Source organism: Martes martes (assembly GCF_963455335.1).
Source record: "Martes martes genome assembly, chromosome: 17".
In the NCBI taxonomy this organism is placed as follows: Eukaryota; Metazoa; Chordata; class Mammalia; order Carnivora; family Mustelidae; genus Martes; species Martes martes.
The window spans coordinates 44,762,457-44,789,427 of record NC_137905.1 but is presented as its reverse complement, the minus strand read 5'-3'; the positions used below and the strand labels follow the sequence as shown (position 1 = coordinate 44,789,427).

The window sequence follows — 26,971 nt, the reverse complement described above, 5'->3', positions numbered from 1 at the left end:
AAAATGTATTTTGCTGAAGAAAAGGGGTCTGCCATGGATCCAATGTCAATGTTTTTGTCCTCCCCCACCCCCAATTCAGACGTTGACATCTAACCCCCCCCAATGTAATGGTAGTAGAAGGTGGAGCCTTTGGGAACCTTCAGAATTGAATTAATGCCCTTATAAAACAGACTTCAGAGACCTCCATTACCTCTTTCACCACATGAGGACACACCAAAATGGTGGCCATCAATGAATCAGGACGCAGGCTCTCACCAAACGTGGAATCTGCCAGCAACTTGATCTTGGACTTTGAACCTCCAGAACAGTGAGAAATAAATTTGTTGTTTGTAAGCCACCCAGTTTATGGTATTCTGTTATAGCAGCCTGAACGGACTAAGACAGGACAAAACAGGATATTATCACATATTCCTTATTTGCGTCAACGCAGTTAATATTGTTGATGGGTCTTTACTGGGGACTACAGTGCCATACGGCTTGACCATCCCCAACCTTCTTCCTGAGCCCCAGATCTGACATCCCTGCAGCCTCTTGGATGACCTCCTCCAGAAGTCTCTCAGACCTGAACTGCCATACATGCCATGACCCCGAAGGCCTCAGTCTGTCCCCAAAACCTTCTCCTTCTCCCTGGTCTTCATCTCAAGGACAACCTCTTCATCCTTTGGTCTGCATGGCAGAGCCCTGGACCTTTTTGTCGGGGTTGGGGGTTGTTTTGTTTTTGCCTTTCAGTCTTTTCCCTTCTTGACAGCACATTTGCCTTATAATAACTGTCCTTCTTCACACATAATCAAGAGATTAGGCCATAATCAAGAGCTGAGCCTGCCCTCAGCTCCAGGGGTGGGCTCAATTGGCTTTAACTTCTGGCAGTGTGAGTAGTAAAATGGTGAGCTTAGGACCCATCCCCATCCAATCAGAGTGATTGATAGGACTTGCTTGGGAATGTTGGACTCCACCCCCTTCTTTCTCTGGACAATAACATATGTGGACCTCAGACTGTAAAGGGGGCTGGCCTGAGATTAGAGACTACACTGAGAGGAGGGAAGGTCAGGGAAAGCTACAGGGAAATGGAGCCAGAACACTACAGACACTGACGACTTCTGGATCAAACTATACCTGAAGCCTATATTAAAGCCCCAAAATTACCATTTCTGTATAGGCCATTTAAGTGAAATTTTTGCTACTTGCAACTAAAACAAAAATCCTAACCTCTCCAGAGTCCCCCCTTAAGCTAGACACTAGATAGGTGTTGAAATTCAAAATATTTAATGATTGGTACTAAACCTGGGCACCGAACAATCAGAATGTACTGCAGGCCACAGCGATGGGTCTGGGTCATGGAAGACCTTGCTGGACTGTAGGGAGGTTGGGGGCAGCCCAGGGAGGGGTGGGGTTGGCAGGCACACAGAGAAGATGCTATTTACCAGATGGCACAGAAGGATTTTGATTTTAATGACCTATAGGGCTGTGTGGTACAAACTAACTGAACATGAGCCCTTACAAGGGCCCACAGCTGGTTCTGATATGAGGATTTAGGTCTGAAGGAGAAGTGAAAATCGAAGCAAAACAAAACCAAAAAAGCCTGGGATGGGTGATAATTGGATTTCCAAGATGGCCCAGGAAGTGAGGGGAGTGCACGGGTCGGGGTTGAGGCAGTCAAGGGGCTCAAGTAATAGACTGCTTCTCCAAGGGTTCCTCAGGGACCTCCTGGTTCCCCTCCACCACTTTGGAGCTGACGCTGGAGCTGATGCTGGAGCTGGCCCTGGATTTGGTCCCAGATGTCGCGCTGAAGATTCTAGAAGAGGACTTGTAGGTGTAGTAGGACTCTGACGTGATGATGTTGTTGATCTTCCAGCGGAGGATGTTGCAGGCCTTCACCATCGGGGGCAGCAGGAGGCAAAAGATGATGTAGAGGGTCACCAGGCCGATAAACACAATGAACGACACCTGCAGACACCACATGACAGACATGGGGTGGAGGCAGCCCAAGCCCCATTCTCCTAACAGCGCAGCTCCTGGGCAGCCACTCACCATAAGGATGAAGAGGGCCCGCTTGGCACTGAGTGGGAGGCCATGGATATGCAACAGGAAGATGAGCTGATGGTCACAGTATGTGCTCTTGTCCACACCTCTTGGGGGGGGATGGGGTTCAGCATTGGGGAAGGGGTTGGGCACCCCATAGGAAGCCCCAACTCTACCTTGGCCACATGCCTGGCTCACCTGTTGCTCACCAACACCTTAAAGAAGAATTCGGGGGCGAAGATGCTGTGGGGAATGGTGTCATGGCAGGGGGAGTTCTCCAGACACAGCCACCTGGGGACCCAAGTTCAGGCAACGTGCTACAGATCCTGCCTAGCACGTGCCAACCTCTGACCCCTCCTTCCAGCCCACCAACTCTAGGTGAGCACTAACGAGATGTAATCTTACCCCTTCCCCTGATTCCCTCCTTCATTCATTCATCCAGTAAGGCTGACTCCACGCCTACCATGTGACTGGGCTGTTCACTCATTCGTGTCCTCCCACCTTAACATCGCCATCTGTCAGTTCCTCCATTACAATGCAATCCTCTAGATTACAGAGTGTGTATCTATCATGTGCCAACTCCTCATTTATTCCTTGCTGCCTTCATTCCTTCATCCCACAAATATACCTTGAGTACCTGCTAGGTACAAAGTCACATCTCCATTCGTTTATGCTTTCCTTTATTCATGTATTCAATAAATTAGGTTGACTGCTGACTTGGTGCAAGTTGGTTTCTCCATTCATTCATTCACTTCCTTCATTTGCTCATGGTATCATTTTCTTACTTTCACTGAATCAAAAATAGTTATCGAGCCTCTGTATACTAATTTGTTCCTCCATTGTTTTATTCATTCATCATGACCTCCATTCAAATCTCAATAAATGCCTACCATGAATGAATGAATTCCTTCATTGTCTCATTCAACAAATACTATGTTTAGTCTATCAGGACCTGGACCTATAAGGCAGATAGACCCCACAAGAGAGAGGGACAGCCCAGAGGGGCAGGTTGGGATGGGGGAGGTACAAGCAGAGAGGTGGGGGTTAGAAGGGGCAAAGCACAGGAGGACGTGGGAACCAACGTCCCATTTAGAATGGCAGCAAAGTCTCCCTGGATGAAGGGACATCTGAACTAAGGCCTGAAGAAAGAGTAAGGACCAGCCCTGCAGACAAAGAGTCACCCCATTTGAAGGACACGAAGGCAAGTCAGTCTGGCTTGAAAACCAAGAGGTCTCCCAGAGGGAGAAGGGACAACAGCCCAGACAGACCATGTGGACAGGTGGGGGATAAAGGGACCAGCCGTCAGGCCATGCACTCACTCGATGCCCAAACTCTGGTGGGTCATGATGTTGAAGGCTGAGTCCTTCGTGGTCGTTGTGTTCTTGGTGGTCCAGATGAGGCTGTTAGTCCTGTGCAGGACCGTGTAACCTCAGTGGGGTGCGGGATAGGGGTGGGGGGGGGGAGTCCCACTGCTGCAGGTGTAGAGAGAGGCCAGCAGTATGAGCAGAGGAGGGAAGGGGCAGGGGGAAGACTTAGGAGGGTGGGGCAAGCATTTGTGCCCTTCTAGGAGCCTTGAGATGCCAGGTGAGTGGTGCCTGCAGCCAGCGTGAGGTCTGTGGCTGGGAAGCAAGAGAAGCCTTGCAAGGAAAGAGGGCGGACTGTGGGCGGGGTCCCACAAACATTACTTGTCCAAGGGGCTGTTGAAGCGGTAAATCTCCTCCTCGCTGTATTCCATGACAGTGTCCATCGTGGGCCCACCGCCTACCACCTTGAACACGTAGCTGCCAGGTGCAGAGGTGTACATGGACTGGCTTCAGAGTCCAGAGTCCAGCATCACCTCTACCACCCACTCCCATCCCCCCGGCAACTCCCATCAGTCCCTGGCTTGGCCACGTCTTTACCTGCCCTGAAAACTGCCCGACTCTCCTGTCACCAAGTCTTGGATCAAGAAGAAAGGGTAGAAGGCTGTGGGGTTGGAGGGAGGCCAGGAGGAGAATAAGCTTGGCCCCAGAAGTGGAGAATGGAGAGGAGAGGAAGGAGAGATGAGAAGACCAAGGGGAAGGAGCAGAGGATGAGTCAGGCAGTGAGCGGGCAGTGAAGGCAGGCAGGAGCAGTGGTGGGGACAGAGGACCGCGAACGAATGGAGCGAGGGGCTGGACACGCACTATCACGGAAGAGGAAGCAGGGCATCTCGGGGTCAACGTGCACGCAGTCAAAGTAGTGTTTGTTCTGCAGGCGGTTGTACTCCACCGTGTAGGTGATGTCGAAGGCCAGGCGCTTCCCTGGGGGACAGCCGATGAGCAATGGAATCATCAAGTTGCCCTAAGTGGGAGGAGAAAAGCCTTGCACTGGGGGGTGGGGCGGGGCAGACACGCCTCCTCCCACACACCTGGCCCCTTCCGGCTGGACTCACCCCGCCAGCTGCCACATAATTATTAGCCTTAAAACAATACTCTAAAACTGCAAAATATTTATGTCGTTCTTACTGCGTGCAAGGCACTGGGTGATGTTCTAAGTGCTTCAAACTCAAATTTAACCCTCAAAAAAAACAAGCCTTGTATGGTAGAGATTATTCACATCTCCATGACAGATGGCAAAAGCAAAGCACAGGGAGGTCAAACCATCTGTTAATTATCTATTTTTTTTTTAAGATTTTATTTATTTGACAGACAGATCACAAGTAGGCAGAGAGGCAGGCAGAGAGAGGAGGAAGCAGGTCCCTGCTGAGCAGAGAGCCCGATGCAGAGCTGGATCCCAGGACCCTGGGATCATGACCTGAACTAAAGGCAGAGGCTTTAACCCACTGAGCCACCCAGGCGCCTGCCCCATCTGTTAATTATCTAAAGCCACACCTGAAGTGGACAGAGCTGGAATTAGAGCTGAGAGGTTGGCTCCAGCTGCCTCCAGGAAAAGACACAACATCACTAACACCTATTGGTAGCGGACTGCACAGGGCTCAGATTGGGCCTGAATTCTCAAATAATAGATCGGGGAGGAGCCTGGGTTATAGGAGGTAAGTGAAGCTGGGATGGGGGTCAGAGGTTAGGGAATTCCCATGACAGGGTCTTCAAAATGAACAGCCTCTTGCCCACTTCAGGGGTAGGGTCCAAAGGTTTCATTTGTCAAAGGGACACGGACATCCAGAGACTGTGGCACAGCCCTGACGGTGAATGTGGACGGGGGCTGGTGGCCATAGGTTAAGCACTCCCTGTGCTAGGCATGGGCACAAGACTTTACACCTATCAGCCGCTCACTCACTGGGAGGTCCAAAGGGCATCTCAGATTCAGTTTATCCACAACTCATCTTGGTTCATGGCACCCTCATCCCTCCATGTCCAGGCTCAAAGCCTCATCCTGGAAACCTCTCTCTCTCTTTCACACCCACAGCCAGTCCATTTTGACATCCTGTTGTCTCTAGACTTCAAAACGGAGCCATTCTCTCCCTCACCTCCTCAACATTTTTGTGCCCCCCACCCCGCCCCTTGTCTTGCCCAACCTTGTGTCCTCCCTGGTCTCCCTGTTCCCGTCCCTCCCCCCAGTCTGTCCCCTGCATGCAGCCTGGGAAAGGCTGAGTCCCTCCTCAGCTCCTGGGGCAGCTTGGCCCACTAGGCTTCATGTGATCTGCCCCCTTACTTCATCTCGTCTCTCTCCACTTTCCTCTGGGCGTGTGCATGTGGGTGCACACACACACACACACACACACGGTGACAAGTTTCCCTTCCATTCCCATTCCCCGAGTGTCCTGCCTCTCCTCCATCTCAGGGCAGTAATCTACCATAAGGGCTTTCTTACTTACTTTCCCAGTTTCTTCATACAAAGGAAATCCGACATGAATATACGCTCTCGGTTAGTCTCCTTCCTGCTAATGTTTTATACATACTCTTCTGTACCCAGTTTTCTTCTCTTTAGAATAAAATATGCTTTGGTGGTGTCTGAGCAGTGCAGTCAGTTAAGCACCTGACTCTCGGTTTCAGCGCAGATCTCATCTCAGGGCCATGGGATTGAGTCCTGCATCAGGCTCCACGCTCAGTGCGGAGTCTGCTTGAGTTTCTCTCTCTGCCCCCCTTCCCCCTGCTCATGCGCTCGCGCTCTCTCTCTCTTAAATAAATAAATCTTAAAAACAAAATAAAATGCACTTTGGAGACTATTCCACATCTGTATGTGGATATCTTTTTTCCCCTTTTTTACAACTGCATAGTCTTCTGTTGTGTGGATGGACCGAAATGTGTTTCACCACTCCCTTATTACCCATATTGAGGTTGTTCCCAACCTTTTGCTGTAACAGGGTGTTGCAGATTAGACTCTTCAGGTCAAAAATAAGGATATTAACTTTGACCTTCTGGGGCTATCATAAAGAGGAAAATACTGCCTATCACCAAGGCCAGCAGGAAATACTTATTGGATGCTGAGTCAGACACTCCTTCCTGCTCTCCTCCTACCCACGAGGCGTTGGGGGCTACTACAACCCCCTCCTTTTTTTTTTTTTTTCTTCTACTGTCCTGGGTCATACCAAGCCAGGAGGGAGGATAGGGTCTGTCTGCAAATGAGTGGCCAAGGAAGGGGGTGAGAACAAGGCACCTCGGTCAAGTCCCTCCTTTACCACTTATTAGCTCCTTAGGTTACTCTGAGCAGATGTCTGCACCTCTTTGAGCTTCAGTGTCTGCCTCTGTGCAAAAGGGGTATTGCAGGGGCACCTGGGTGGCTCAGTGGGTTAAAGCCTCTGCCTTCGGCTCGGGTCATGGTCCCAAGGCCCTGGGATCGAGCCCCACATCGGGCTCTCTGCTTGGCAGGGAGCCTGCTTCCTCCTCTGTCTGCCTCTCTGCCTACTTGTGATCTCTGTCAAATAAATAAATAAAATCTTAAAAAAAAAAAAAAGGGGGTATTGCATGGGTAAGCAAGCGAAGAACGAAGGACCCATGGAGTGAACAAAGCATGTGTCGAGGGGCAAATTGAAGAGCAACATGTGAAAGAAGGGCCCAGCTGGACCACGTGACTTCCTTTGTGCCGGCTGGGAACAAAAAGGCCTGTGTCACAGATGCTTTACTCCCGTGCAGAAAAATACTAGAAGGAACATATAAGCCTGGGTGCAATGTATGCAACCACAAAGGCAGCCCTTTCTGCAAACATGAATGGATGAAAAGAGTGAGTGGGTGGGTCGGTGGGTGAATGGGCCAAAAGGAATTAGGGCAGGCACTAGTGAGATTTCCAGGGGGAGCACTTAGAACCAGCCCCGATGAAACTCAATCCAATCCCCTCCCTCCCACCACTGGTCCCGATACCCCGAGGTCCAATACTTGCATGTGGAGTCCCCGATGTGTGTTCTGGAAGCAGTGCCCGACTGCGCCCACCACCTGTGGGTCGAAGCAGGTGATGGCAGTGGGCCCCATGGGTTCAGTCTTTCCCCTCCTCCCGCGTCCCCTCCCCTCCAGGCTTGGACTGAACCTTGACCAACACGGAGGTCTTCATGAGGTGATGTCCACTAAGGCCCTGATCAAAGCAAGACATTTTATCACGGAGCGTAACCTGGGGTTGGAGGCAGAAATGAAGGCGTCAACAGACCTGACTGAGGACCCCGGGGACAGTTCTAACGGTGCCCTGCCCCGGGAGCGCAGCCCCCACCTCGACACCCCCTCCCCGCTTTATCTCACCCAGAAAAGCACCGAGTTGCGATTGATGAGGACCTTCTGGTTTACCACCACCTCGATGCAGTCCGCGTCGGCCAGCACCACGCCCAGATCCACTTTGCTGCGTAGCTCTAAGGTGGTGAGCACTACAAGCACAGGGAGGGGTTAGGGTCGCGCGCCCGGGACGCTGCCCTGCCCCCAGACCCCGCCCCCTAGCCCCGCAGACAATCCCCGGGCCGCAGCCCCCGCCCCGCCCCGCCCCGGGGACTCAGCTCTGGCGTCGCCCACAGACCGCGCTCCGGCTGGAACTCTAACGAGTGTCCGCGGACGGTCACGAAGATGGAGAAGCTGTAGCTGGTGCCCTTGTCCAGGTAGATGCGCTCGGGCAGCTCGTGCTCGGCCTTGAGGTCGTAGATCTTCTCGTAGCTGGCCATGTCAATGTACACGTTACTCGCGCTCTGCAAGTTGCTAGCCAGATAGAAGTAGTAATCCTGGCGGATGGGATGCGGGGCAGTCAGAGCCGGAACCGGGACGGGGAGGGGTGTCCTGACGCTGCCGCTCCCCCGACCCCCACCCCTCTCCACGCACCTGGTCCACTTTCTTGTTCTTCCACCAGCGCCAGGTGGAGTCGTGCACCGGGTCCGCGTAAGGCTGCGGGCGGCACCGTGAGCTGGGGCGGGGTGGGGCGGGGCGGTGGGGGGGTGCGGAGGCGGCCCCAGGCAGGTGGCGTACCCAGCCCCTAACCCAAAGCCAAAGCTACCAGACGCTGGCCCGTCCCCGAGCCCTACTTCCAGCTCAACAGCCACCCTCCCAAAGCCCTGCTCGTCTGCTCCCCCGGCCCCCCCTTTAGCTTCCCACTCTCCCAGGTGGCTCCGCTCACTTCCAGCCTCTACCGGGGTTCTCGAGGTACTTGGGCCTTGCTTTCTAGGCCTCCTCAGTCCCAGATCAGACCCGGCTCCCGCCGGGCGCCCACCTTGTGGTACTTGGAGTGCAGAAAAAGCAGGTAGTAGACGAGGCCCTGGTAGACGGCGAGCGAGTTCTGGTCGTGGAAGCCCGAAGGCTCCAGCACGCGTGGCGGGTGTGCCCGGTAGCGCTCCTGGCGAGTGTAGATCTGCGGGTCGGGCAGGTCGCGCAAGCGCATCACGGTGAAGGGGCAGAAGTTGGTGAAGGACAGCGTCAGGTGGTTCCTGGGCCGGCGCAGTGGGGTGTCGAGGGCGGGTGGGGAACACGAGGCTGACTCTTCCGCGCCTGGCGCACTGTGGGCCTACCCCCACCCCCCAGGTCTTCCTCCCACCTCTGCGCTGCCCTGCCGACTCTCCAGATCTAGTCCAGCCCTGACCTTCCTCCTCAGCCTCAGCCCCTGGTGCCCCTGGACAAGTTCTCCTGAACATCCCTGGGTCCCTCAGACCGGAGTTCTGGACCCCCTCCTAGACACCCACCCCGCAAACCAACTTCTTATGCCTTCTCCCACCTCCCCATTCTCCCTGCTCCCTCTCCCAGCTGCCTCCCAGGCTCTTCCGCAGGTGACCAGAAGGATCATTATTGAACGCAGTAACATCTGGCCATGGAATCCCTTCTCTTAGTCCCATCGTGGCTCCCCAGCACCCTCAGGATGAAGTCCAAGTTCCTCCCTACGATCACCAGGCTCCCCTTGTCCACCCTCCCTCCAGCACGGCACTCTGTCTGCGCTGTACCTTTCTCTCAGTCTTGAACACCCAATCTCCCTTCCTTCTCAAGGCCTTTGCACATTTGGCTCCCCATGGCCAGAACCGTTCATCTTCTCACCTGGCTAATCCCTCCTCCCCCTTCAGCTCACAGAGGCTCCTGCACCTCTTCCTCTTTGAAGCTCTCCCTGATTGCACCCACCTTCCCTCTCCATCTGGCCCCTCCTCTGAGCTTCTAGGGGCCCTAAGCTGCCCCACCACGGCCCTGAGGTTGTCCTTGGGGATGACTCGCTCTCCCTCCAGGAACAGGTGGTTCATGTGGGCAGCACCTAGGCCCCCTGACTACCACTGCGGTCCGGGATCTTACCGCCGTCGCTCCAAGAGGTAGTGACTGCCCGGCTGCTGGTACATCAGGAGCTGCTCCACAGGCACAAGCCTCTTGACAAGCCGGCCCTGCCCACCGTTCATGAGATACACCAGCTGCGGGGGCCGGGGCGGGGGGGGGGGGCAGGCCCAGGTAAGCTTCGCTCAGGCAGCTACCCTGTGGCTGCCCTGTGCCTCCCTGTGACCCTCCCAACCCTACCCCCCACCCACCCACAGGCACCTGGTACAGTTGGCGGTCTTCGTAGAAGAGGGTGACCATGGTCTCAATGTGGGTGTAGAAAGAGGACTGTTGCATCACCTGTAGGCTGACATGCACCTCCCAGGCTTTGGATGGGAATAGCCTGTACATCCGGTAGCTGCCCTCCAGGAGGTACCAGATCTGGGGGTGCGACAGCCAGATATGTGTGTGTGTGTGTGTGTGTGTATGTGTGAGGGCCACGGGGACCTCTGACCCACCTCTCCCTTTACCCAGTGTGGTGGCCCCATTCCTTGAGGGTGAGGCTGGAGAGCTCACTCCCAGCCAGTGCCAGGTGAGCTCACACACCTTCTCTCTACGACGCCATCTCTTCTCCCCAGAGCCCGACCACCTCTGCTTCCAGCCCCAGCTCACCACGATAAATGTTTTCCATGTTCCAGTCGGCTCGAGTGGTTATTACTTGAAACTAAAGCATCCCTAATAGGTACATCCCTCCAGGGTTCCCAGGGGCGAGCCCTGTCTTCTCCTCACTCTTTGCAGTCTCTGGGGTTCTCATCCTCCCCTTGGCCTCAGTTTCCCATCTCTGCACTGATGCCCACCCCACCACACATTTGACTCTAGACTTTAGCCCCTTCTGAGACTCAGCCTGGAGGATTTCATGCAACCCTTCCTCCATGTGGCCTCCTCTGTGAAGCCCTCCCTGACACCACACTTACACACACACACACACACACACACACACACACACACACTGAACTAGAAATTCAGCAGCACCCCATTTCTGAAGTTCCATAGGTACTGTCTTCCTCCCTGCAGCCCCAGCTACTCTGAACTGTCGTTGGACTGGGGCCCTGTGAGGACAAGGTCCAGGGCTGACTCAGTCACCACTGTACCCCCAGCGCTGGGTCAGGTATACAGTAAGTGCTCAGTGTTATGAAGTGAACCACATGCTCTGGAAATCAGATCATGACTGAGTCTTTCACTCTGGTGAAAGACTGGGTGGGGGGGAATGACTTTCTCTTTGAGATGCAGGATTCTCAGCTATAAATGGAGCTTCCGCTGCCCTTCTCTGGGATCCCTGAGGCCGTTTCCTTCTCTGAACCCCTTTACCCTGCCCTTCTCTGGGATCCCTGAGGCCGTTTCCTTCTCTGAACCCCTTTACCCTGATGGGGGAGAGGGGAGACCCCTGGGGTTTGGGGAGAGGAGCAGGGCAGCCCACCTCCTCTGTCTCTGTGACAATAGCTGTTTCTCCATGGAACGAGTTGACCAGGTACTTAATGGACTGATCCTTGGGGAAATCCGCCAGGTAGATGAAGTTTTCATTATTGTAGCTGCAAGGGCAGAGATGGGAGCAAGGGACACCCAGGCGAGGTTCCTGCAGGGTATCTGCTTCCCCCAGCTCTGGGCCTAATGGAATCCAAGACTCATTTACTCAGCTCTCTGCTAGCCTGGTAAGAACGTACCAGGAAGCCTGGGTGACCTGTCACCTCCAGACAGGAGCATGTGGCCAACACAGCACTTTGCCAACAGTCCATGGGGCCCCTAAGTTCCTGAGGGGTGCAGAGTGTCCTGACTTTTCCCCCGACAATGCCCTTTGCATAGGTTGGGTCCTTACACTGGGTTTCATTTAAGAAAGGCCTCCCAGGGACTCCTGGGTGGCTCAGTCATTAAGCGTCTGCCTTCAGCTTGGGTCATGATCCCAGAGTCCTGGGATAGAGCCCTGCATCGGGCTCCCTGCTCAGTGGGAAGCCTGCTTCTCCCTCTCCCACTCCCCCTGCTTATGTTCCCTCTCTCACTGTGTCTCTGTCAAATAAATAAATATCTCAAAAAAAAAAAAAAAGAAAGAAAGAAAGAAAAGGCCTCCCAGAGCTTTAAAATCTCAGCTTCCCCATCCCACCTCTGATCACTGTGGTCTGTGTTTTCCCATCACAATTCTCATAACTTCTGGAAATGTGCAAGCTCTGCAAATCTGATGACTTCAGAAAGGGCCCCCACCCTGACGGGCCCAGGAGAGGTAGGATAGGCCCTGTGCCATACCTCTGCAGGAGGAAGTTGCCCCAGATGAACAGCAGGTTGTTATATGGGTTGTAGAACATGCCCTTGGGTACCATCATGAAGTTGGTGTAAGACTCTGTTCCTAGGATCATCAGAAACTCCAGGCCTCGAGCTGGCCGGGACAGAGGCAGAGTGGACACAGCAGTGAGGGAATGGTCCTCTGGGCCCCTCCTGGCACTCATCCACCTCTGAGGCCCCCTCTGCCTTCCCTTCCTACCATCAGGGATGAATTCCGGGATGGTGTAGAGGATGACCAGGTTATCACTGACTATAGCCGGAGAGAACACAGTAAAATCTTCTGAGGCTCTGAGCTTTCAAAATCTGAAACTGGGCAAGTCACCACCTTCCCAAGCCCTCCAAAAAAATTTTCCCTCCAGTGGCTTCTCATTTGGGCCTGTTGGCCCTTAGGGTTTCTTTATGTGAATATGTTAGGGCACAAGACTTGCCTCCTCTGACTACTTTTGGCTGGAGAGTACAGTCTACAGCCTATACAACTGTACAGGGCAGCCCTATTCTCTTCAGGTAAAATACAATACAATACAATATCCTTATTGTGAGCCACAAGGCCCTTCCAGATTTGGCTTCTGCTCACCTCTCCCATCTCCCTCCCTCCCCATTCCCCCTCTGTTCCAAGCATATTTTTTCTTCTGTTTCTCCACCCCACCAAGCCCATTCTCCACCACTACCTCTTACCCAGGAGTGATGTGAACAATATTTCCCTCCCCCTGTCTGCTTAGCACAGATCCCGCCAGACAGGCACGAAGTTCATAATCTAGGCTCCTGCCCCTTCCCACTCAGCAACCCCCCCAGCATCCCAATTACCCAAGTCGTAGCTGACCACCTGGAAATAATTCCTGGTGGTGGGGTCTTGGATCTCCACCAGCATCAGGAGAATGTAGTCACCAGCAATGAATACGGCCCAGGTTATGGAGCAGTTGAAAACTGGACAAGAAGGGCGAGGTCCAGAGCAGCCCTGGACCCGCCCCTCTCCATGGTCTCTTGTAACTGTCACGCCTATCCCTGTGACTCTCCAAGCCTCCCAAGACACCACTGTTCCTTCCCGTGACCGCTCCCAACCTTCCCTGCTCTCCCACACTCTTGATCCCGCCCACCAAAGACCACTCCGGGAGCTAGGTACCTTGTATCCCTTCGCACACAGACCGCTGCTTGGGCAGCACCTGGAAGGACACGTGGCCATCTGCGAAGCACAGCAGGTCCACGCTCAGGCCTTTCCCAGTCCATCTGGCATCCCACCAAGCCAGGTCTCCAATCAACCAGGTGTGGTGCCCGTGCCTCCTTCCCCGAGTCATGGGACTTCAGGGGGCGAGTCTCACCCCCGACCTGACAGTCACTCACACCTGGCCTACCATCGTGGGTCCATCTCTGGTCACAGTAATTGGCTCCGGTCTGGGCGCTGACCCAGAATGGGCCCATCAGAGTGTACCCTAGGTTCATGCTAGAGCTAATGGGAGAGGTTGCTTTCATCCTTTTGGGGTGACTCGAACTGGTGGGAGATGTGAGCCCCCCAACTTCCTTGACCATCTTCAACCCCCAGAGGAGTATCTACCTGCAAATGAAGCCAAACCTCAGGGTTCATAATAATAAACCTTTTTAGAGCATCCACTGTGTCCCTAGCACTGTCCTAAGACCTTTACCTAGCCCAACTTACTTAATCTTTATATCAACCCAAAGAGGCAGCTACTAGTATTATCATTAACCCCATTTTGCAAATGAGGAAAACGAGACCAAAAAGAGAGGTTCAGTCACCTGTCCAAAGCCACAGGTGACCTGGGTTGGGTGTGTTCAAGTGATCTCTCTCTGCTATAATCACTATATTACACTACCTTGCCAAGAGATAGGCAGAGTCCTAATGACAGACCCTGTGGGCCCCTGGATCCAGCCATGCCTGAAGTGGGACTCTGGTCTTCTCATTTATCAAATCCACAAATATGCCTAAATGACTTTTTGAATTAGGCTTCTTCCCTTTGAAACCAAGCATATCATGAAAGATATACAACACACTAGAGTCCTACTCCTATAAAATGCATAAACCCATCCCCACTCACAGGGACAACCTCCAGCCTGGGGCCCCTCCTGAAGGCACCTGGTGAGGCATGAGGGCCAGCAGTTGGAATTCTCAGAGGCACACGGGTATGGAGGGGTCTCTTGGACTGCCAGAGGCCCCCGTCCTTACCTGTGATGGTCCCAAAGTGGACATAGCCTTCCCGCTTGCCAGAGGTGAGGGCCATGATGTACTCTGAGCCATTGCTATGGAAATGCACGGGGCACAGGCTCTTGATGCACTCGTTGGCCAGGACACGAACCCAGCTCCCTGTGGGGACCGGCATAGAACTTCAGACCTGGGTCTATAGACCTGGGACCTGACCCCCATCCACATTTCCATGGCCTTGATGGCTATTCAGTGTGGGGTCTGATGGGCCCTGGCATAGAGCCCAGCTGCCTTTGGGAAAATCTCCCTTGCTCATACTTTGTCAGTGAGCTAGAGATTGGACCAACCCCACCTTGTTTGTATTCCCCTGACCAGAGCAGCAGGTTCAACTAGGCATGTGACCAAGCTGGACCAATCAGAGATAGTCCCAAGCTTAGAGCTGCTAATGAAGAGATGCTCTTCCCTGGGCCCCCGAGAGGATAAAAGCCCGGAGGGGCCTGTCCAAGCTCCAGTGAGCCCCTAGATCCAATTGTACCTGAAACCCAACGCTCCTAGGTTTTTCATCTATCTGAGCCCATAAATACCCCTTTCTTTGATTTAAGTCCATTTTTATTTGGTTCCTCCTACTGGCAAATGTCCTAAGTAAGAAAGGGACAAAAACGAAGCTGTTGGGAATAAGCCCTAATGAAATGTAGGTTATAATACAAGTTTCTGGGACCCTATAAAATGACATCTCTCATTTATATAGGGGAGAGGATGGGAAGCTAAGGACCAGGAGGGTTTGGGTATCATTTAAAAGATAAGGTTGAATCAAAATTTTCTTTTTCCTCTGAGATCAGTCTCCTTTGTGGCTTTTCATCTCCAACTGCTCACCCCACTTTCTGTCTGCCTTTCTCTCTGACTCTCCATGCCTCTGTCCCACCCTCCAAATTTCTCCTTTGCTATGAATGTCTTCCTCTGTCTTTCTGATACTGTGCATGTGTGTGTGTGTGCGCACATGCACATGTGCCTTTCTGTCTATCTGTCTCTCTCTCTGTGCTCCCTCCATTCCCTCTCACGCCTTCCTCTGCTGGTTCATAGGTCCAGAGGAAAGCCTTCCCCCCCACATACAGAGGGTAGGGGAAGGCCATTCAGGGTAGGTAGTGATGATCAAGGACCTCAGAAAGTCCCTCCAACACCCCCCTCCCCACCCATGGAAAAGACAGTGGGCGGGTTCACTGGGGTGCCCTCCCTGGGGCTCCTCCAGGCAGGACCCCTTCCCCGAGACGCCAGGGCCCCTCACCACTGCCGTGGTTGCTTTCATGGAGGGTGAGGTAGGTGCCTGTAAAATAGTAGACCAGCTGGTTCTGCCGGATGAAGAGCGTGCTCTCGGTGGCAATGGCGTCATAGATGGTAGCCGTAAAAATGGTCTGAGGGCAGTAGAAGGAGCCTACCCAGCAACTGTCAATGTTCAACTGCAGGGGAGCAGAGTCAGTGAGGCGCGGCTTCACTTCGGCTTCAGCCCCCCACGTCCAGCCTCGAGGGGAGGCAACTGCTCAGGATGGACACAGGCACCCCCAGGGCACCCTCCCCGAGCACTGTGAAGTGGGACCTTGTGGCCACACTTCCCCAGCATGGGCCCGGGAAGCAGGTGACCCAAGCCAGAGGCAACGGGGACTAGGCATGCTCCCTTGAGTTTGGCAGTGTGTAACATACTCAACGGTGTATAGCAATCTCGGTTCCCCCAGACCACAGTCAGATCCCAAAGATCTCGTGCTTGGCCCAGCCACCCTATATTACCTGGGACACAACTGGCTCTCAGGCTGCTACTATCTGAACCCACGGACCAATCACTAACACGGGCGATATCACAGACTAACCACGGGAAAGCACCATCAATGGAGGACTCTTGACTAAAAGAATCTAGACGTAATCAAGCTTCTAGAGCTCAGTACCAGTTTATAGGCAATAACTCTATGGGGTGTTATCCTCCGAACTGTGTCCCCCACCCCAATTTATATGTTGAATCCCTAACCCTGCCACTAAGGAGATAATTAAGGTCCACTGAGGTCATAAAGAGGGGCCCCTGATCCCATGGGACTGGTGTCCTTATGAAAGGAGAACGAGACCCCAGCGATCTCCGTCTCCCCGCCGGTGAGCACACGGTGAGAAGGTGCTTGCAAGCTGAGGAGAGGCCTCCCCATAAACCGACCCTCCTGACACCTTGATCTTGGACTTGTCCAGAACTGTGAGACTATACATTTTTGTTTCAGACACACAGTCTGTGGTATTTGGTCACAGCAGCCCGAGCAGACTGCCACGTAGGGTCCGAGGAACAAGTTAAGCGGTTCCATGAAGAAGCAAGTGGCTCAGCGCTGTAGGACAAAAGGCCTGGTTTCTCCACGTGCCTGAGAAAAGGCGGTAGATGAGGCGAAGGACGTGGCGTGGGGGACGGACTTACAGGCGAGAAGAGTATTAAGAGACTTAACCAAAGGCAACGTGTCGATCCTGATTCAAACCAACTTTAAAAGACATTTTTCAGAAGATGCACAGTGGCCCACAGACCCATGAACGGATACTCAACATCACTCTTCATCAGGAAAATGCAAATCAGGGGCGCCTGGGTGGCTCAGTGGGTTAAAGCCTCTGCCTTCGGCTCAGGTCATGATCTCAGGGTCCTGGGATCGAGCCCCACACTGGGTTCTCTGCTCAACAGGGAGCCTGCTTCCCCGCGCCCCCCTGCCTGCCTCTCTGCCTACTTGTGATCTCTCTGTGTCAAATAAATAAAATCTTAAAAAAAAAAAAAAAAGGAAAATGCAAATCAAAACCACAAGGAGATACCACCTCACACCCGTCAGAATCCTAATGTCAACAACACAGGAACCAACAAGTGTTGGGGAGGATGTTGAGGAAAAAGAACCCTCTGGGGCACCTAGCTGGCTCAGTCAGTAGAGCATGCAACTCTTGACCTTGGGATTGTAAGTTCGAGCCCCAGGTTGGGTGTAGAGATTACTTAAAAATTTAAAAAAATTTAAAAAAATTAAAAGGAGGGCGCCTGGGTGGCTCAGTGGTTGAAGCCTCTGCTTTTGGCTCGGGTCATGATCCCGGGGTCCTGGGATTGAGCCCTGCATCAGGCTCCATGCTCAGCGGGGAGTCTGCTTCCCTTCCTCTCTCTCTCTGCCTGCCTCTCTGCCTACTTGTGATCTCTGCCTGTCAAATATAAAATAAATTTAAAAAATAAATAAAAAATTAAAAGTAGAATTACCATATGATCCAGTCATTTCACTACCCGGTATTTCCCCAAAGAACATGAGAACACTAATTTGAAAAGATATATGCACTCCTATGTTTACTGTAGCATTATTCACAATAGCCAAGATATGGAAGCAACCCAAGTATCTGTCGATGAACGGATAAGGAAAATGTGGTTTACACACACAATGGAATTTTACTGAGCCACAAAAAATGAGATCTTGGCATTTGCAACAACATGGATGGACCTAGAGGGTGTTACGCTAAGTGAAATAAGTTAGAAAAAGAAAAATACCATATGATTTCACTTATATGTGGAATCTAAAACAACAAAACACAACAATACCAAGTGAATAAACAAATGAACAAACAAAAAGCAGAATCAGACTCATAAATACAGAGAACGAACGGATGGTTGCCAGAGGCGAGGGGTAGGAGGACAGGCAAAATGGGTGAAGGGGAGTGGGAGATCCAGGCTTCCAGTTAGGGAATGAATGAGCTGAGGGAATGAAAGGTACAGCTCAGGGAACACAGCCCGTGATACTGCAACAGCGTCGTATGGGGACAGATGGGAGCCTTGTGGCCAGCCCAGCACAACATACAAGCTTGCTGAGTCACTATATTGTACCTCTGATACCAATGTCACATCGTGGTCAACTACATTCCAATAAAAAAATTTCTTTTAATTTTTTACAAATTTTATAAGATTTCATTTATATCTTTGAAAGAGAGAAAGAGAGATAACAGGCAGGGAAGAGGGCTAAGCAGGCTCCCCGCCGAGCAAGGAGCAGGATGCGGGGCTCGATCCCAGGACCCTGGGATCATGATCGGAGCCGAAGGCAGAGGCTTAACTAGTGAGCCACCCAGGTGCCCACCCTCCCAAAAAAATTTAAGACATTTTTAGATAGTTGGGGAAAACTGACACCAGCCATGTTAGATGATATGAAAGGGTTCTATCTAATTTTGCTGGGTATCACGATGGCCTTGTGGTGTTTTTGTAAAGTGCTCATTCTATGCCTGGCTGATGTTAGCTTATACCCAGCTCACGAGGATTCTATGAGGTGAATATAAAGATTATTTGCATTTTCCTGATGGGACAGATGGGGACTCTGAGGCCCGGGTAGGTGAAATGCCTTGGTCCAGGGTCACAGAGCCAGGTGGTGGCTGAACCCGGATCTGAAGCCAGGGCGTCTGGCTGCGGTGTTACGTCTTCCCTTCCCACTATCTGCCTCTCGTGGGAGCTGCTGTGTCTTTAGTCTTTCCACAGCCCCAGGTCCCACCTTATTTTAGAGGCTGAGGTGCAGCCCCCTCCAGGAAGCCCCAGGTCGCCCACCGCCGGCTGCGCCCCGTTCACCTCCACAAGAAAGGAGTCCTTGAAGCTGGTGTCAGTCAGCAGGATGGACTTCTCTTCAGGAATGCCCCCCAGGATGAGCACCGGTGCCTGGTCCACAGTGTACCACAGGGGCCTCGACGGGACGTTCATGAAGTAGCGGGGTATCAGATTGAAGATCTGGCCGGGGGGCAAGTGCGGACGGAAGGAGGGGCTGCTCAACACTCCCCTTCCCTCCCATGGCGCCATCTCATTTGGGGTAAAAAACCAAAGTCCTCACCTGACCCACGAGGCCACATTCGATTTGTCCCTGTCACCTCTCTGACCCCATCCGCCATCGCTCTCCCCCTGGCTCACCCTCTCCCAGCCACGTGGACCTCCTCCCTGCTTCCCAGACTCACTGGGCACCTTCTCACCTCTGAGGCTTGGCCCTGGCTGTTCCCTGTGTATGAAATGCTCTTCCCCTAGTATCCACGTGCTTCCCTCCTCTCCTCCTCCCAGACTTTACTCAAACGTCCACCTTCTCGTTATGCCTTTCCTGACCACCCCATTAACTATGCAATCCTTTCCTGCCCAGACCCAACCCCCTTCACCCTGAAATCTCTCCAGAGCACTTACCCCCCTTCACCTACTCTGGAATTTACTTGATTTTTCATGTTTACTGTGCAGTGTCTGTCTCTGCCACTAGAATGTTGGCTCTGTGTCCGTGGGCTCACTGGCGTGTTCTCACGGTGCCACACTGTGTGCTCAGTTAAGTGCCTGCTGAATGCACCGTGCACAGGCAGACTTTGTGTAAGTGCTGGAAAACTGGCGGCAAATGGCTCCGCCCCTTAGGGGCCTCTGTTTTCTCCTCCTGAAAATGGGTTTGTGAGAGCGCCTTCCCACACAGGGTCACTGTGAAGACTGAACGTGGCTGCACACCTAGTACAGCGCTTCCCCTGGGGCCTGGCGCAAAGGGAGCGCTCCGGGAATGGGGTCTGCCACTTGTCTGGGAAGTAACTGGGGGCCCAGCCCCCTGGTTTTTACCCACATTTTCTACCATGTTTCTTTGCTGTCTGGGCCCCTCACCTCATTTCCCACAGTGAAGTGGAGGGTGTTGTCTTGCTGTTTCTGCAGGAAGCCGTTGATGTTCACCTGAAACCTGGCAGCAGGTGCGGACGAGCAGAGTGAGGGTTCCGGTTTCCGGGGCTCCTGCCATAGCTCCCAACCACGTCCCCACCCCAGTCCCTCCTTTTGCTCTCCTCCTGGCTTCTTGGGGGGATCTGGAGATTGGGAAGTCCCTCCCAGAGTCTGCCCCCCTGCTCCGGACTCAGGAAAAGGCACCTTTTCGTGGGAATGAAGGGCCCCAGGCCATTGCTGCTGACGTCCACGCGCATGAGCACGCTGCCGTTCTTGATGGGCATGGGCGTGTACCAGCTCATGACACACACCTGCTCTGCGGTGCACTGCTCTGCGGGGGGGGGGGGCAGTGGACGCTGAGGCTCCTGAGGCCCCCCGAGGACGCCCTCTAGGCCACAGGCCACGGGGATCTCCCTCCACCTCCCCCTACCTCCTCCCTCTAGGACCCCTCTCTAGGCCATGGACCCTGCTGAGGCCTCCCTGTAGCCCCTTCCAGGTCATAGGCCCCACTGCGCCCCCCCCCAAACTCCCACAACCCCTCCAGGCCATGGGCTCCTCTGAGGATGTCAGCCTCCCCCTCCAGGTCATGGACCCCACGGAGGCCCCCAGCAAGCTCCCCACACCCTGGCCAGGCTGTGGCCCCTCCAGGTGCCCCCCCAGGCCCACCTTCGCTGCGGAAGGGGGCTGCCTCCATCTGGATCTGCAGCTGTTCTATCTTCCAGTGATGGAAATTGACTGGGGACTGGAAGGTCACCAGCACCACGGGCTTCAGCCCCGTCAGGTGGCCCTTGCGGACCTGGGCCTCGGAGGACTGAAGGCAAGATGGCCCCACAGGTGTTTACTTAAGAGAGGCTCTGGGTACCCCTGCCTTGAGCCCATCTTTGCAGCCTTCTCAGACTAGGTGGGAGAACAGACCTTGCACCATGGGAAGGTCAGAGAACATGGTCTAGGCTTGGGGCTGGGGTGGGGACAGGCCAGGCGAGGAGACAGGCAGAAGGGCTAGGGGCTGTGAAGTGAGTCCCAGGAGGGGGTAAGGCCAGAGCCATTGTCTTCAGACAGAATTTGGACAGAGGGAATGCACAGGGAATGGCAGCACGGGAAAAGCAAACATGGGCAGGTGGGAATGAACCTGGCACCCAGAGCTGCTGGTAGCCTGTTCCTCACTTCTGGATCCCCAGTCCCACTCTTGAAGTTTCTACCCTCCCTGCAGAAATCTGACTGTCCGCCACCCCCACCCCGTCAGAGGATAGCCAGGTTTTGGAGCCGGAGCCTGTGGATGACGGTGGGATAGGACAATTACACAGAAAGGAACAGGGAAGGAGTGGGAAGAGATAGCCAGGGACAGCCTCCCAGAAATTCCAGGGTCCTGGCTGGGGGGAGAAAGGAAGGCCGGGCTTACAGTGGAGAAGGAGGGAAGGAGTAGGGTGTACCAGGTGTATGGAACAGCGTAAGCAAAGGCTTAGAGGCATCGCGACGAGAAGGCTGTACTCAAGCAGCCTCCTTGGGTGCAGGATAAGCCGTGGGACCAGGGAGAGAGATTTAATGAGTTCAACAGCGGGGCCTGGGTGACTCAGTCAGTCGAGCCTCTGCCTTCAGCTCAGGTAATGATCCTGGGGTCAGGGTCCTGCTACACAGCTCCACATCAGGCTCCCTCTGTCTCTCCCCACCTTTGACTCAAGTGTGAGTGTGTGTGTGTGTGTGTGCGCGCGCGTGCACGTGTCTCAAATAAATAAATAAAATCTTTTCAAAAATAATGGGTCCAGGGGCGCCTGGGTGGCTCAGTGGGTTAAGCCTCTGCCTTCGGCTCGGGTCATGATCCCAGGGTCCTGGGATCAAGCCCCACATCGGGCTCTCTGCTCAGCAGGGAGCCTGCTTCCTCCTCTCTCTGCCTGCCTCTCTGCCTACTTGTGATTTCTCTCTCTGTCAAATAAATAAATAAATAAATAATCTTTAAAAAAAAAAAATAATAATGGGTCCAACCACCTTTGCACAGGCTTTCATCAGCTCAGCCAACTGCACCTGTCCCAGCCTTACTTCTGGGTCTTTCTCTCTTTCTTTCTTTCTTTTTTTTTTTTTTTTTTTAAGTAGGCTCCATGCCCAGCATGAAGCCCAACATGGGGCTTGAATTCAAACCCCTGAGATCAAGTCCTGAGCTGAGACCAAGAGTCAGATGCTTAACCCACTGAGCCACCCAGGCGCCCCTTGGGTTTTTCAACCACAGGGCAGCAGGGCCTCTCCCACTGGAGCAACAGTGGCTCTGGTCCTGTCCACCCTCATCTCCTGCCTAGAGCACCCGCCAGCCTCCTGTCTCCCTGTCCCCACCCTGCCCCCACACCCTGCCCCCACCCAGCAGGAGGGAGCTTGGGAACACCTGAGTCAGATTAGGCACGCCTTGGCTCAGAACCTCCTCCTGCCTCCATCTCACTCAGAACAGGGACCGCTTCCTCACTCTGCCTGGGGTCACCTCCCTGCCCTGTCCCCTCCCACTGTGCCCTTCCTCAGGGCTCCTCGGACACAGCACCCCCTGTCCTACCTCAGCACCATCGTGCTCCTCTTGCTAGCCTCTCCCCTGGCTTGGGGTGTTTTCCCCCAGTCTCCTCTGTCGTCCCTTTTCATCACTCAGGTCTCTGCTCAAGCCTCTTCAGAGACCTTCCCCAACCATCCCATAACACCTCCTTTTCTAACATACCACATTTTATTTTCTTCTTTGCACTGATTACTCTTCAGAAATTACTTTATGTGTTTACTTGCTGATTGCTTCCCTGATGGCCTGAATCCATAAGAAAAACCCAGCCATGCTGTTAATTATTATATCCCCCACGTTGTGTTAAAAAAAAAAAAAAAGGATCTGACTCATTATAGGTGTTGAATGGCCAGATAAAGGTATTATTATCACACTTCTACAGATAAGAAGAGAAGGTTCATGGGGTAAAAGTCTCTGCCCGGGGTCACACTCTGCAAACTTCTTGCTACCATTCACTGAGCTCTTTCTATGACCGGACACTGTGCTAAGTGCTTCGCACATATTTAATCATTTTGGGAAGTGCGTATGATCACTATTGAATCCTTGTTAAGGATGAGGAAACTTTGATAGAGAAGCCTTAAGAAATTTTCCAGAGAGCACACAGTTACTATGTAGCATAGCTGGGATTTGAACCCAGGCAGCCTAGCTTCAGAGCCCAAAGTATCAACTATCATGCCAACTTCCTCCAAGTAAATGTCGGTCAATGGCAGATCCAAACCCAGGTTGGCTGCCTCCAGATCTTTAGTTCTAGACCACAACACTCTACTGTCCTCCAAGAGCTCACCTGAGCCAAAACAATCTTGGAAAAGAACAACAAAGTTGGAGAACTCAAACTTCCTGATTTGAAAACTTACTGCAAACCCACAGGAATCAAGATTATGTGATACTGTCATATAGGCAGACATATAGAGCAATGGAAGACAATTATACCCAGAGGGGCACCCGGGTGGCTCAGTGGGTTAAGCCTCTGCCTTCGGCTCAGGTCATGATCCCAGAGTCCTGGGATCCATCCCTGCATCAGGCTCTCTGCTCATCGGGGAGCTTGCTTCCCCCCCTCTCTCTCTCTGCCTGCCTCTCTGCCTACTTGTGATCTCTGTCTGTCAAATAAATAAATAAATAAAATCTTTAAAAAAAGAACCCACAGAATGTGACAAAATATTTACAAATCATCCATCTGCTATAAGGAAAGCTTACAGGGCAACAATAAAGAGACAACCCAATTTGGCAAAGGAGTTGAGTAGATATTTCTCCAAAGAAGATAGATAAGTTACCCGTGGGCACGTAGTCAGCATCAGGAGTCATGAGGGAAATGTAACTCAAAACCACAATGAGGGGCACCTGGGTGGCTCAGTGGGTTAAAGCCTCTGCCTTCAGCTCAGGTCATGATCCCAGGGTCCTGAGATCGAGCCCCACATCAGGCTCTCTGCACTCGGCAGGGAGTCTGCTTCCCCCTCTCTCTCTCTGCCTGCCTCTCTGCCTACATATGATCTCTGTCTGTCAAATAAATAAATAAAATTTTTAAAAAAACCACAATGAGATAGATACCGCCTCGCACCCACATCTTTCGGCCATCATCAGGAGATGAACAATCGTTGGTGAAGATACAGAGAAAGGGGACCCTCCCTCAGACATTGCTGATGGGCATGGGAAATGGTGCAGCTGCTCTGGAGAGCAATCAGGCAGTTCCTCAGAAGTGTGACAGAGTTAACGTTAGAACCAGCAATTCCATTTTAGGCATTTCCCTAAAAGAACTGAAAACACGTGTCCACAGAAAAACTTGTACGCACATTTATAACAACGTTGTTCATAATAGCCAGCAAAGTGGAAATGACCCAAATGTCCATCAATTGGTGCATGGCTAAACAAAATGTAGCACATCCTTACAATTAAATATTAATCAGCCAGTAAAAGGGAAACACTGATACATGCTATGGCATAGGCGAGCCTTGAAAATGTGCCGAGCGAAAGAAATCAGGCACAAAAGGCTGCCTATTGGACGACGAACTCCGTTTATGATGAAATGTCCAGAATAAGTAAATTCATAGGAACAGAAAGTAGATCAGTGGTCTCCAGAGGCTGAAGGATGGGGGTACTGGGTTTCTTTTTAGGGTGATGAATGTGGTCTGTGATTAGTGGTAATGATTGCACAACTTTGTTAACATACTAAAAACTATCAAACTGTACACTTTAAATGGTGAATTTTATGATATGTGAGTTACATGTCAATCTTTTAAAAAGATTTATCTATTTATTTTAGAGAGAAAGAGAGCGAGACAGAGGCGGGAAAGGGGAGGGATAGAGGGAGAGGGAAGGAGAGCCCCAAACTGACTCGGCCCTGAGAGTGGAGCAGAGGTGGGACTCAGGTTCCAAGCCAAAACCAAGAGTCTGATGATCAACCCACTGCACCACCCAGGCACCCCATCTCAATTTTTAATGGCAAAAAAAAAAAAAAAAAAAAGAGAGAGAGAAAGAAAGAAAGAAAAAAAAGCTTGCTTGAGCACCTACTATGTGACTGGTGAGATACTGGGAATCTTCTTGTATCCTTAGGGTCCCCAAGATCTGGTGGTGTCACCACTATTAAAATGTGAGCAACTGGGGAAACTGAGGGCCACACAGAATGAGCTCACTCCTGCTGTACTCACTCACCTCTCCATCGCAGGAGTAGTTGATCTTCAGGTAGTATGGGAAGCTCAGGTATTTCTGCAAGAAAAGGTTGGGCAAATGTCCAGAGCCCAGTGGGGTGCAGATCTATGACCTCTCCCGTTCACCCGACCCCGGTCCCCTCACCTCGCCCTGGTCGGTGGGTGCATCCACCAGCGGGCTGAACACACTGTCCAGTGTCGCCACGGGCTGTTGATGGAAGAAACGGTCGCTCATGCCATTCTTGCCTACCGTCTCGAACTTGTTCAGGACAACCTGCCAGGTGCACTCCTGGATATACTGGAACGCCCACAGCCTCCACGATGCCAATAGTACCGCCAGTAGTGCCCACAGCGCCCGCAGAATTCGGAGTCTCGGCCACGCAGGGCCAGCAGGGTACATCGCGGGGCAGCGTGCAACGTGACTCGAACCTGGAGAGAGGGTCAACACCTGCCAGCCAGACTGCGCCCCGGAGCCACCTTCAGATAGCCTACCAAGTTTCGGCGCGTCGCCCAACCCCTGCTCCTGGCCCCACCTCTACTCAGACTTCTGGCCCCACCCTTGCTCTTGCTCTTGCTCTTGCCCTTGCTCTTGCTTCTGGCCCCGCCCCTGCACTTGCTGGCTCTGCCCCCGCTCTTGCTCCTGGCCCCGCCCCCGCTCTTGCTTCTGGCCCCCGCCCTGCTCTTGCTCCTGGTTCCGCTTCTGCTCCAGATTTCGCCCTTGACCCAGACGCTGCACCTGCTCCTATTCTGAATCCCGCCTCTAGTTTTACTCCAGGTCCCTCCTCTACCGTTGCTCCTGGACACGCCCCTGCTCCTAGTTTCGCCCCGCCTCCTCGCCTCACACCTTAACCTTGCCCCATACTTGTTCTTTGCTCCGCCTCTGCTCTGCATCCCGTCCCTACTCTTCACCGGGTCTCCCGTTCTGTTTCTGGCTTTGACTATGCCCCACCTATTTTCCCCAGACCTGCTATTCTCTCTGGTCGTGCACTTGCACTTGCACCTGCACCTGGCTCCGCCCCCACTTCTTGTCCCGTCCCCCCACTTCTCTTCGCATCTCCCCTTTCTCCTGGCCCGGGCCCTGCCCAGGTACTGGGTCCTGTACCTAGCCTCCCTCTTCTCGGGTTCCAGAGCCCAGACTTTGTCCACGCCCCGCCCCTTTCCCTGTCCCCGCCCCTGTTTCTCGCCTGGAGCAAGCTCCTCGGTCGGCTTCCCTTCCTTGCCCCGCCCCCGTTCCGGGCGCCGTACTTGTTCTTGGACCCGCCCCTTGGCCATCCGCCTATTCCCCGGGTCTTTGGAGAGCTGTTCTTCTCGAGCCTGACCCTCACCTCGCCCCCTCGTAGAACCACGCCCATTCTCCTTAGATAACCTCACTTTGCCTCGGGATCTTTCCTCGCCACTGGCTTTCCCCTCGCCCCGCGCCTTCTCCTCGCCCTGCACCTTTTTCTCGTTCCACGCGGGCGCTATCTTGTCGGTCAGCGCCTTCTCGATCCTCACCTTTCCCCCGGACCGCGACACCTTTTGGCCCCACTCTCCCCTTTCACGACCCTTTTCCATACCCCGGACCCCTACCGGCTCCACGTACCGCCTCCTGTAGCCCCGCCCCTACTCATCTCCTCGCTTCTTCTCTTAGCCTCTCCCTGCGCGTCGCCCCGCTCTTTCTCCGCCCCTCCCCTCCTTTGCTCGGTCCTTCCACTCGCCTCCCCTTCTCTTGCCTCTCCCCTTCTCGCCTCCCCCTCCTCCCTCCCCTTCTCTCCGCCCCCCGCCCCCCGCATCCCTCCCTGGGGTGGACCCAGGCACCTCCCTCTTCTCCCCCGCCCCGCGGTACCAGTCGCTTAGTTGAAACCGGTCAACCGTCGCGGCCCGCCCCTCCTGCCCGGTTTCAAAATGGCCGCCCAAACTTCCGCAACCGATTTCCGCCTTTGCCGGGACCTGCCCGCCTCGTGCGCCTGTCTCCACGGTAACGCGCGTCCCAAGCAGCGCCAGTGACTTAGCAGCGCCTCTGACTTGGCCGCG

The 26,971-nt window shown here is 53.3% G+C and overlaps 1 protein-coding gene across 1 annotated transcript; it reads right to left on the bottom strand.

Moving 5' to 3' along the window:
* Window positions 1–1,248: 1,248 nt before the first annotated feature.
* On the bottom strand, window positions 1,249–26,593 carry CATSPERG (cation channel sperm associated auxiliary subunit gamma). The gene is made up of 29 exons (XM_080829147.1): window positions 26,541–26,593; window positions 25,104–25,387; window positions 24,963–25,016; window positions 20,459–20,603; window positions 19,997–20,123; window positions 19,742–19,814; window positions 18,698–18,853; window positions 15,395–15,566; window positions 14,137–14,274; window positions 13,081–13,140; window positions 12,765–12,884; window positions 12,160–12,210; window positions 11,925–12,054; window positions 11,107–11,218; window positions 9,912–10,070; window positions 9,675–9,787; window positions 8,617–8,830; window positions 8,232–8,294; window positions 7,936–8,134; window positions 7,668–7,774; window positions 7,462–7,542; window positions 7,314–7,370; window positions 4,185–4,341; window positions 3,921–3,984; window positions 3,705–3,800; window positions 3,339–3,428; window positions 2,218–2,310; window positions 2,029–2,128; window positions 1,249–1,944 (listed from the first exon to the last, which is right to left on the bottom strand). The coding sequence occupies exons 1-29, from the start codon at window positions 26,566–26,568 to the stop codon at window positions 1,663–1,665; spliced, it is 3,525 nt and encodes a 1,174-aa protein (XP_080685273.1). The 5' UTR covers window positions 26,569–26,593; the 3' UTR covers window positions 1,249–1,662.
* Window positions 26,594–26,971: the final 378 nt, after the last annotated feature.